Genomic DNA, 11,286 nt, shown 5'->3' with positions numbered 1-11,286 from the left:
CTTACTAGCAAATTGTTCTTCCACATCTGGAGTGGATTTCCTTTCGATATACCTTATGATTCTGTGCACCAGAAGAGGAAGCTCCGGGAAAACTTGCAGGAAATACTTTTTATAGTGGCCCTCACTTGGCGGCAGTTGTGGATGAGGTTCATCTTGCAAATGCTCGCGAACGTTTTGTAAAAATTTTAAGCAGCCTAACCATGTAGGGTCAAAGTCATTGAAATTGTTAAAAATTTCTCCGTTGATACGGTCCATCCAATTTTCTGGATCATTTAACTGCTTATGGACATCTGACTTGAGAGGATCACTTATCTCTATCTCCAGTTGATTCACCACATCACACAACATATCAAAGTTCTCTTCAGCAGATTGCAGATATGGATGTTTTAACGCTTTTTTGGCAGATGGTCTGAGTTCGGGTTTATGTTGCAGCATCCATGAAAGAAGATCTTTAAGTAGAATATCAGCGATTTCCATCAATCCAACAGGGTTTCCATCTAGCAAGTTTTTCAGTCTATACTCTAGAGGTCCAAAATGTTGTTTCCCTTTTGTTGCAACATAATAAGCCACCATTCCTGCATTCTAAAATATATAAAAACATAACAGTGTCAAAAAGATTTCTAAAAAATTTGGAAGTAATTTGCAAATGGTTATATTTTTACACCCACCATTTCATCAGACTCTGGTTTGTATCGTGTTTATCAACTGATTCTTCACTAGAAACGTAAGATTCAGGAGCCATCCAATATTGAGTTCTCTTAGTAGCATCGCTTACATGTGTCTTAAGGCCATTTTTCAATATTCGACTAATGCCAAAGTCAGCTATCAGATATTGTCCTTGTGCATCTCGAAGAACATTAGATGATTTTAAATCACGATGAAGAATAGGATTTGGTTCGCTATGAAGATCAGCTAATCCTTTTAAAATTTGCTTGAGAATTTCGGGAAGAGATTTTTGAAGACCCTCCAGAGTAGAAGATTTTACGAAACTCTCCAGCGATTCTTCACATAGGTCAAGTATCAAATAGACATATTCAGTTCCGGTATCTTCTTCTAAGTGGTAATAATTCACAACATAACTCGACTTCTTAGCTTTGATTTCATTCAAAATTTTCATTTCGTTCTCTGCTTCTTTGATACAGTTATCTCGACGTACTCGTTTTACTGCTTTTCCATAACCATCCTTTTTCAGTCCAAGATAAACACGGGTTTCATTATTTCCTTTGCCAATGCAAAACTCGTCCGAGAAAATTACACGTACGTCGTTCACACATGTAACTTTGATATCTGAGTCGCATCCATACTTAATTAATTTAAAGAACATATCTTTGTGCTTTATTGATTGATCAAAATACTTCCATTCTTTCAACTGCAAGTCTAAAAATTATGTAAAAGTATTACATTTAAGGATAAGGAATGAAAATAATCAAACATGTGGAAGTGAGCTGAAAGTAATTCATCGCACACAAGATTCGAATACGTCCGAATAACATAATAGTATAGGCTCGGCTTTTTGGTATATTATTCAATACATTAAATGGTAATGTATTTATTTTTTTTCAAAAAGGCTAATCTTAATTTCGGACATTAAAATGTTACTCAAGAGACAGATCGAAAATTTCTTCGAGTTTGATCGGATATTACTTTCATTCAATGGTATTGTCCACATTCAATCATAATGCCAATCTCTCTGATATTATATTGTACATTGGTAAATTATTTGAGATGAAAATAAGAAGCAACTTTATTGTAAGTAAACGCAGGGATATCTGTGATTAAAAGTCTTGTAAACCGAGAAATCTAAAATTTTTTTCAACGGTTCGACAGGTGTACATGCGTTTGCATTTCTCCATCCCAAATTGGTTGAAAATCTTCTTTAAGTAATCGCAGATCAACATTCCCAGTAGAAAATGAACATTGCCATCGTCGATGTTCTTGAACTATATACATAACACCAGAATGTGAATATTAAGTAAAATTTATTGCGTTTCTGTCTGTTTATATAGCCAACAAAACAGCGTCATCACTGATCGATTCAATGCTGTGATTTTTCCAGTCAAACGCTCTGCAACCCATTATGCTCTGGAGAATAAGAGCTAGTAGTTTATTGCACAAAACCTTTGCAGCACAAAACTAAAGAAACGCCTCTACCAATATTCACCACAAATATCACTTCTTAAAGCTTTCATTTTATGATCTTCTGTTTGATTTAAAGTAAAGCACACGAATTCCTTAAACTTGGTCAACTGATGCTAAAGTGTATTTGGAGATGGCAGTTGAGGTAGAATCATTCATAGCAACAGTCGATAATCGAATATACAGGTCTGCATCGGTCAACAGATATGGTCGCCTCGGTTTCTTTTGTTGCAACAGAAATATTTACTAAAGTGTTACCGCAAATATAGGAATGAGGATATTTAGTCGTAAACGTCCATCCTCAATATTCTTTGACGTTACTAAGCCTCGCTTTCGTCAGCAGAACATTTAATTTCTTACATCCCTGAAAGCGTGCGTTTACTTATAATACAATACCACAAAGTATCACTTGCTCTGTTAAAACTTGCTTTGCGCAATTTTCGTGATGAAAGTCCCTTTCACTTTATTTGGCTTTCGGACTTCTTTGACTGCACCATATTTCATCTCATTGAGCATATCTTCCTCTTTGATCATCTTTTACTAATTTGTTGATAAAGTAACCCGTTTGGTGTCTTTTGTCTGAATTGCCAAAATTCATTATTTTCAATGGCGTATAACATGGTGTATAATATTTCTTACGCTTGTACTGTTTTCAAGGCAATTTAAGATGTTACAAATTATGTGGATCTATACATTTAGTAACAAACAAATCAGAAAAATTATCGCACTTCAGCAATGCCGGTTATCATGCGTTGGCGAACATGTTAATTTTCAAGCGTCGAGTAAAGAGTGAGTATAACTAAAGTAATGACTCATGAAAATCATTCCACAAATTAAAAAGCATAAAGGCTTAAATGACTCAATCACTTCTTAACACAATCTGCAAACGCACAAAAGTAGTAATTTAAGTTATTTAAAGCTCGGAAATAGTTAAGTGTTTACTAAAATCAAATTTCTACGAGTTTAAAAGTTATTTTATGAAACTTTTTGCAACATTGACAGATTTTTTGTGTTATCTGCATCTCTCCACACTAATGCGTTTTCGAAATTAAAAGTTATTACCGAAATAAAAGTGTATTAAATAATTAACTACGCATGTTTATACATAAAGCGCCCACACTTTTCGTGACATCTTGCGTCATTAAAGGTATCTTCCATGGCGAGTAATTCATAATTTCAGATACTAAGTTATCCCACCACGCGCTTGTTCTTCCTGGACAAAACCAAAATCTTTCTGGCCTTCTTTCATATGGCTTATTTATTCGATAGTGGTTGTGTGAGCCACTGGAAAAACCAATGTTCGAAGAGTCAAAATTCTCCTTTTATAAGTTATCAATAAAAGCTAGGAAATCAAAATATTAACTTCCAAAATAGGGATTAAACAAATATACAACCTCAAAAGCACGTCACTCAGGCTCGCCAAATTTGTATTGAATTTTAAAAATGCCAGAAAAAGTAGTCATTGACGTCATCGTTCTCAAAAGGCTCCGTTTTTTGACTGTCCACATTAAAACAAAATGCGTTATAGCTAGTTGAATTTCGTGTAAAATTATTGCGAATAAAAAGTGCTCAATATTGAAATAGAGTATATATTTACAAGTAAACTAGTCACAATTCTTACACTAGTTACTGAGAGTTTCATGCCAATGCAATCAAGAAACAAATGATCACAATATTGCGTGAGTTTAATAACTGATCGTCGATATTCATAAACTATTGTTACTTGAGACAATTTTTAAGAATGTCGCTTTAAAGAATTTTTAAGAAAATCTTTCGAGAGATGAATTGTTGGAGCCCAGTGTTTGAGAGGTAGTTTAAATTTAGAAGGATTCACAACTTCTTCTTTGTTAAAGTAAAAATATGTTTTCTATCTCATTGTCATAATCAAGCTTTTCATTTTTTTATCGGTCTTCTTAAATATATTGGTAATGACAGGGTAAACCGATATTCTTTAATGAATAGTTGAATTGGATTTTATGCTTTTTTAGATCAAACTTGAACTTTAAATATTGGAGTGCAAAACTGTTGAACAACTGAAAAATGCACGCAACAGCAATTTGTATCATTGTCTCAGCAGAAACAAAAGTGCTCAATGAAAAATTTTGAAAACGACGTCGTAAATCCTTTCCAGAGCTAACTGAAACTCAATTGGAAAAATATTTACATCGACAACCTTATCAACCTTATGAATGAAGAATATCTATAAAAAATTAAAACACATCACAGCACAAAGTGACGATGAATCAAAGGAGTGGATTAAAATTAAAGAAAATTAGCTTAACATCGATCCTTTGATAATAACACAGCATGAATTTGTTCGTGATTCATTTACCTATTCAAGATAATAAAGTCTTAACAAGACTTTTCACCTGACCGACTTTTTCAGAAAGAAATAATAAAATAGTTAACTTTTCTAAAATAGTTTAATACATTCCTAGAACATAAAATATAATTATAAGACTTAAAAAGGAAAAATTAACAGAGAAAAAGTATATTTATACGATTCCCGACAAAAAACGGACGTTTAAATCACCTTGCAAACAGGCGGAAAAAACAAACTGCTATGTTGGAAAGTAATCAGAGAAAAATGCAACATTAATTTATAGATCTGGTTCATACTGAAGAATTATTTCTTTGACTGAAACTTACTCACAAACTGTTCTTCAAGATCAGGTCTTGATTTCCATTCTCTTAACCTTATCATTCTGTACACCAAAACAAAGAATACGGAAAATACAGACGGGTCACTCGTGTCGAAGCCTTTGATGTTTTTGTCCTCGCGCATGTTGTGCCGCGCATATCGGCAGCCATTATTCTAGCAAGATGTTTAGGGTTTTTCACTTGTTCCCAACCACTGAAATGACACGACGTCTTATATTGAAATATTTTCGAGTTCATTATGAAGAAATGACGTCATGTAATTGCAGTGGTTGGAAACAAGTGAAAAGCCTTAAGTATCTTGCTGGAATGATGGCGGACATAAGGACGCAGTGCACACTTGAGTGGCCCTTCTGTATAACTTTTATTTTGTGACCAAAAAGGGGAAGCTCTGGGAAAACTCTCAAGAAATACTCTTTACAGTTGTCAATTAATTCTTGAGAGTTTTGTAGTCATGATAAATTTTGTTGTCATATAGTTGCCAATTAAATCCATCATTGAAAATAATATATTATTTCAGTGGTTATAACTTACTTGTAAAATGTTCTTCAAGATCATGTTTTGTTTTCCAATCATTAAACCTTGTGATTCTATGCACCAGCAGAGGAAGCTCTGGGAAAACTCGTAAGAAATACTCTTCATAGTTGCCTTCCTTGATATGTATGAGTGGTTTATCATGCCGATTCTGGCGAACGTTTTGCAAAAATTTTAAGCAACCCAACCATGTGGAGTCGTATTGACTTTTATTGAAAGTACTAAAGACTTCGGGTTCAATACGGTCCATCCAATTTTTTAGACCATTTAACTGCTCATGCACATCTGAGTTAAGAGGATGACCTAAATACGGTATCTCTATCTCTGGTTGGTTTGCCACATCACACAGCATATCAAAGTTCTTCTCATAGGATTGTAGATAAGGGTGTTTTAACGCCTCGTTGGCAGATGGTCTTAGTTCAGGTACAAGTTGTAGCATCCATGAAAGTAGATCTTTAAGTTGAACATCGTAGATTTCCTTTAAGCCAACAGGGTTTCCATCTAACAAGTTTTTCAGTCTATACTCTGGAGGCCCAAAAGGATGTTTCCCTTTTGTTACAACATAATAAGCCACCATTCCTGCATTCTAAAATCAATGAAAACGTTTTTTCAGCATTTTTAAAATGTTAATAAATTACATTTCGATTTGCAAATGGTACAATTCTAAACCTACCATTACATCAGACTCTTTTTTGTAACGTGCTTTATCAACTGAATCTTAATCTTTACAATATGATTCGGGAGCAATCCAATACCCAGCGCCCATTTTGGTGCCACTTTTTAATGTGCTAGATTCATTCTTCAAAATTTGACTCATACCAAAGTCAGCTATTAAAAATTTGCCCTGTGCGTCTCGGAAAACATTAGAAGGCTTCAAATCCCGATGAAGAATAGGATGTGGGTCACTATGAAGATCAGCTAATCCTTTTAGCACTTGTCGGAGAATTTTAGGAAGAGATTTTTGAAGATCATACAAACTAGAAGATTGCACAAAACTCTCTAGAGATTCTTCACATAGGTCGAGTATCAAATATACATATTCAGTTCCGGTATCTTCTTCTAAGTGGTAATAATTTACAACACAATTCGACTTCTTAGCTTTGATTTGATTTAAAATTTTCTTTTCTTGCTGTGCAAGCTTGATGAAGTTATCTTTAAGCATTCGTTTCACTGCTTTACCGTAACCATCTTTTCCAAGTCCGAGATAAACACGGGTTTCATTACTTCCTTTACCGATGCAAAACTCCTCTGAGAAAATTACACCTGCATCGTTCACTTGTTTAATGACGACGTTGGGATTGCATCCATACTTGATCAATTTTAAAAACAATTCTCTATGTTGTGTTGATTCATCAATATATTTCCACTCTGGCCACACCAAGTCTTAAAATCACGTAAAATTGTCACAGTTAGGCATGAATGATAAGAATAGTCAAACAATTAGCTAAAAATAGTCTTAAGTCTTGCAAACATGATTCTACAATAGAAGAGTAGAAATATGAATAAGCGACAATAACAAACAATACGTAGCTACAAAGCAACTTACAATATAGGCTTATTGATACAATCGGTTTAAATTCGACTCTCGACTATTCATTTAAAATATGGACTTTTTTTACTCTCGACTTTTACTATTGACTGTCACTCTGAAATATTAGTTGGAATCTACTAACTTTATTTAAAACTGTTACAAATGAAATTTGACTACAGGCTAAAGACCATGCACCATATGAAAACAAAACATCACGATATAGTCTTTAAGAGTATTTGGGCTCTGGATCTTCAAAAATTTAAAATGCTAAAAATGCAAAGAATATTTGCCAATCTTTAACGCGATATCAATGCCAAAATTAATTGCTAAATAGCAAAGAATCAAAAACAAAGATTCATGTTTTCCTCATCCCATGAAAGTTTACACGGAAACTCTAAATGACTGACTCGATTAAGTTTTCGTCAGTCTTATCAATACATCAATACAGCATGTTTAAAAAAAGTTTGTACTAAAAGCTATATTGTTTTGACATTGAAAAGAAAGCCTAAAATTAAATCCATCATAGAAAATAATAGAATTATTTCAGTGGTTATAACTTACTTGTAAAATGTTCTTCAAGATCAGGTTGTGTTTTCCAATCATTAAACCTTGTGATTCTATGTACCAATAGAGGAAGCTCTGAGAAAGCTCGTAAGAAATACTCTTCATAGTTGCCTTCCTTGATATGTATGAGTGGTTTCTCAGGCCGATTCTGGTGAACGTTTTGCAAAAATTTCAAGCAACCCAACCATGTGGAGTCGTATTGACTTTTATTGAAATTACTAAAGACTTCGGGTTCAATACGGTCCATCCAATTTTTTAGACCATTTAACTGCTCATGCACATCTGAGTTAAGAGGATGACCTAAATACGGTATCTCTATCCCTGGTTGGTTTGCCACATCACACAGCATATCAAAGTTCTTCTCATAGGATTGTAGATAAGGGTGTTTTAACGCCTCGTTGGCAGATGGTCTTAGTTCAGGTACACGTTGTAGCATCCATGAAAGTAGATCTTTAAGTTGAACGTCGTCGATTTCCTTTAAGCCAACAGGGTTTCCATCTAACAAGTTTTTCAGTCTATACTCTGGAGGCCCAAAAGGATGTTTCCCTTTTGTTGCAACATAATAAGCCACCATTCCTGCATTCTAAAATTAATGAAAACGTTTTTTCAGCATTTTTAAAATGTTAACAAATTACATTTCGATTTGCAAATGGTACAATTCTTAACCTACCATTACATCAGACTCTTTTTTGTAATGTGCTTTATCAACTGAATCTTCACCTTTACAATATGATTCGGGAGCAATCCAATACCCAGCTCCCATTTTGGTGCCACTTTTTAATGTATTAGATTCATTCTTTAAAATTCGACTCATACCAAAGTCAGCTACTAAAAATTTGCCCTGTGCGTCTCGGAAAACATTAGAAGGCTTCAAATCCCGATGAAGAATAGGATGTGGGTGGCTGTGAAGATCAGCTAATCCTTTTAGCACTTGTCGCAGAATTTTAGGAAGAGATTTTTGAAGATCATACAAACTAGAAGATTGCACAAAACTCTCTAGAGTTTCTTCACATAGGTCGAGTATCAAATAGACATATTCAGTTCCGGTAACTTCTTCAAAGTGGAAAGAATTTACAACATAATTCGACTCCTTACAGTTGATTTGATTTAAAATTTTCTTTTCTTGCTGTGCAAGCTTGATGAAGTTATCTTTAAGCATTCGTTTCACTGCTTTACCGTAACCATCTTTTCCAAGTCCAAGATAAACACGTGTTCCTTCACTTCCTTTGCCGATACAAAACTCTTCAGAGAAAACTACACATACATCACCCACATATTCAACCTTGATGCTGGAATTGCGCCCATACTCAATAAGTTTTTGGAATAATTCTTTATGTTTTGTTCATTCACCAAGGTATATCCATTCATGTAACTGCAGTTCTGAAATTGAAATTATAAGTATTACATTCATAGAGAGCAAATGTTAATGAATAATCAGATGTATAAAAGTAGCTCTTTTTATTGCATTGAGGATTTTCATACCAAGTGTACATTTCAAAATATTTTATGAAAAACCATCATCAACAACTTGTTCAAGCCAGTGACGTAGGAAGGATGGTACGTGTTTTCTACAACTTTTAAATTCAAAATAAAAAATTGCCTTTTTTTACAAGAAAAGTGTCGTTTTTGAATGAAAAATTTTACTAAAAAAGCTTGAGCCCCCCAAATTTCCCTTGCTTCTAAGGCCACTGGTTCAGGCAATACATTTTGGCATGAGTGGAGGATAGCAGATAACAAAAATACGGTTAAAAGAATATTACACACAAACAATTTTGTGACGAACAACTTGAGTGAAACTCTGAAAGAGAAATATTTAGTTTTTCAACCTTGAACTTATAATAAAAGTTGACTCATAGTAAAATTTATCTTTTAAGTTGAATTAATCTGATTCTGTACCTTTATTCTTCTTTTTCCTATCAAGGTCTTCTAATTTCAGTTCTATTGAATCCTTTAAGTAATGGCGCCCTTCCTTTTGTTTCTCCATATCTTCGCCATTTGTAACAATCTCCAAATAAATTTTATAAATATGTGTTGCTTCACCCCAATCTTCAAGTTTATCAAACAATTCAGCTAATTCCCAATAAACAGCTAACACTCCATTCACAATTCCATCTGAAGTAACAATTGACAAGTTCTTCAAGTAATGGCCAACGAAATCTTTACTAATGTTAATACCACCAACTTTTTCTTGTTGTTGTAGTTGACATTTATTTTGTTCTTGTTCATTTTGTTCTTGTTCTTGTTGTTGTACATGTTGGTTTCCTTTTTGCATTTCGTGTTGCTGTTGACATTCAAGAAGTTTAAATCCTTTTTTGTAATGCTCCAGAGATTTCTCATAATTTCCAAGCAACTTATTCAATCCTCCCAATGCAATATGGCAGAGACAATCCATTTCATCTTTCTTTATGGCGTCCTTCAGTCTGCTAGAGGTAGAATGAATACTCCCCAGGCCAAGGTATATTTCATGCTGAAAATACTTACTTTCCACTTTAGAAGAAAGATTCAAACAATCATTAAAACAGTTTAATCCTTCCTGCCATTTATCAGAGAGAGTATAAGCGTTACCAAGACCAAAGAACGCCATTATTTTGACGCTAATTTCGTTTGTAACTTTCAAACATTCTTGGTAGTGTTTAATTGCCCTTTCGTAATCGCCATTTTTCATATTAGAATTTCCATCTTCCAAGAACTGCATAGCTGCTGGTTGTGACGGCCGTATCTCCATCTTTTCTCGTGATACGGCAAATATTTGTTTGAGCTCTTGATTATTATTTCCAACTTTCCTTCAGTGGAACTTTCCAATCCCAACTTTGGATTAATCACAGGAAACGTAGTGGTTCTTTTAGAAGCGTTGATAGAGTATCTGTGAATTAACTTCGACTGTTATTTGTTACAAGCGAACAGGAAAATTTTTTGTTTCATCTATTTCTACGTAGATTCTAGGCGCTCATTTGTGATCGTGTTTAACGCAATACAAAATTTATAACGTCTTATTGACTGTTTTCTTGGGTATTCAATTTAAAACAGTAAAGAAAATTAATTGATGGAGATTCTTGAGCTAAAAATATGCATCTGATGCGCAATATATTTTTTGCTACTTTGGCTTGCAATATTGTGATGCATCACACAACATCACACTATCACACTCGAATGACGTAATGTCCGCAGTGTCGCATTCGTCTTTCTCCCGAAAATACTCGATGAAAACTCTCCTCACTGACAATTTAATCCATTCGTTTATTTTTACGTCTTAATACTCAATAATTCGAGCGAAAAAAGTTTGCAAAACGCTTGCAAATATCGAGCAAGAGTCTGCCATTATACTTTTTTACAATTTTGCATGAACAATTATATGATATGTCACCTATAGCAGTGTAGGTAGGTTCTTAGCCAATTGCAATCGAGATTGCATAATATGCATAATAATAGTATTTCCCATGACTTCTGACTGGGAAAAGCCAAAGTCATTTCTCACTGGATCACTGGGGAAAGCCGAAACCATTTCTGACTAGGAAAAGCTGAAAATATGTCGAAGCGCAGGCGTAACAATTGTCAATCGGTTGACGATTTGCGAAAAGATGTCAACGAGGAACTACATCAAGAATATGTGGGGTCGAGGATATTAAGTGATATCCAATCTATTAATTTGAAAGTCTGCAATGATCTAAATGTTGATGTAATTCTGTTTGTTCTTGTTTTGAAATATGGGTTGTCACTTGTGTGCTCTATTGCCAATGTTGCGTCTTCTTTGCTTGTACTCCCCGTGAATGTACGTAAAGAAGTGTTGGCTTTGGTATGTCCAAATTTAGAAGAAGAAGATGGAAATGTTCTTTTACAGTCCGCTTCTAAATTAAAAGTTCCTA

General features: G+C 34.2%; 2 protein-coding genes across 2 annotated transcripts; both read right to left on the bottom strand.

Moving 5' to 3' along the window:
- Positions 1-6,046: 6,046 nt before the first annotated feature.
- Positions 6,047-6,490, bottom strand: LOC124438732 (serine/threonine-protein kinase Nek2-like). Its single transcript, XM_046988932.1, has one exon. It carries the CDS (start codon positions 6,488-6,490, stop codon positions 6,047-6,049), a length of 444 nt encoding a protein of 147 aa, XP_046844888.1.
- Positions 6,491-8,084: 1,594 nt separating this feature from the next.
- On the bottom strand, positions 8,085-10,148 carry LOC124438731 (serine/threonine-protein kinase/endoribonuclease IRE1-like). Its single transcript, XM_046988930.1, has 3 exons — positions 9,905-10,148; positions 9,320-9,535; positions 8,085-8,677 (listed from the first exon to the last, which is right to left on the bottom strand). The coding sequence occupies exons 1-3, from the start codon at positions 10,146-10,148 to the stop codon at positions 8,085-8,087; spliced, it is 1,053 nt and encodes a 350-aa protein (XP_046844886.1).
- Between the last annotated feature and the right edge of the window lie 1,138 nt (positions 10,149-11,286).

Source organism: Xenia sp. Carnegie-2017, unplaced genomic scaffold (assembly GCF_021976095.1).
Source record: "Xenia sp. Carnegie-2017 unplaced genomic scaffold, XeniaSp_v1 HiC_scaffold_19, whole genome shotgun sequence".
NCBI lineage: Eukaryota > Metazoa > Cnidaria > Anthozoa > Malacalcyonacea > Xeniidae > Xenia > Xenia sp. Carnegie-2017.
The sequence above is the reverse complement of the archived record's forward strand: the minus strand, read 5'-3'. Positions and strand labels throughout refer to the sequence as shown.

What these genes read in the sequence shown, in the direction of transcription:
- LOC124438732 (XM_046988932.1), bottom strand. Translation starts at nt 6,490, where the DNA reads ATGCTTAAAGATAACTTCATCAAGCTTGCACAGCAAGAAAAGAAAATT.
- LOC124438731 (XM_046988930.1), bottom strand. Translation starts at nt 10,148, where the DNA reads ATGGAGATACGGCCGTCACAACCAGCAGCTATGCAGTTCTTGGAAGAT. An exon ending in TCTTTCTTCTAAAGTGGAAA is followed by an intron (nt 9,536 to 9,904) that starts GTAAGTATTTTC and finishes TTGTTACTTCAG; the next exon opens with ATGGAATTGTGAATGGAGTG. An exon ending in TAGGAAAAAGAAGAATAAAG is followed by an intron (nt 8,678 to 9,319) that starts GTACAGAATCAG and finishes ATGTATGTGTAG; the next exon opens with TTTTCTCTGAAGAGTTTTGT.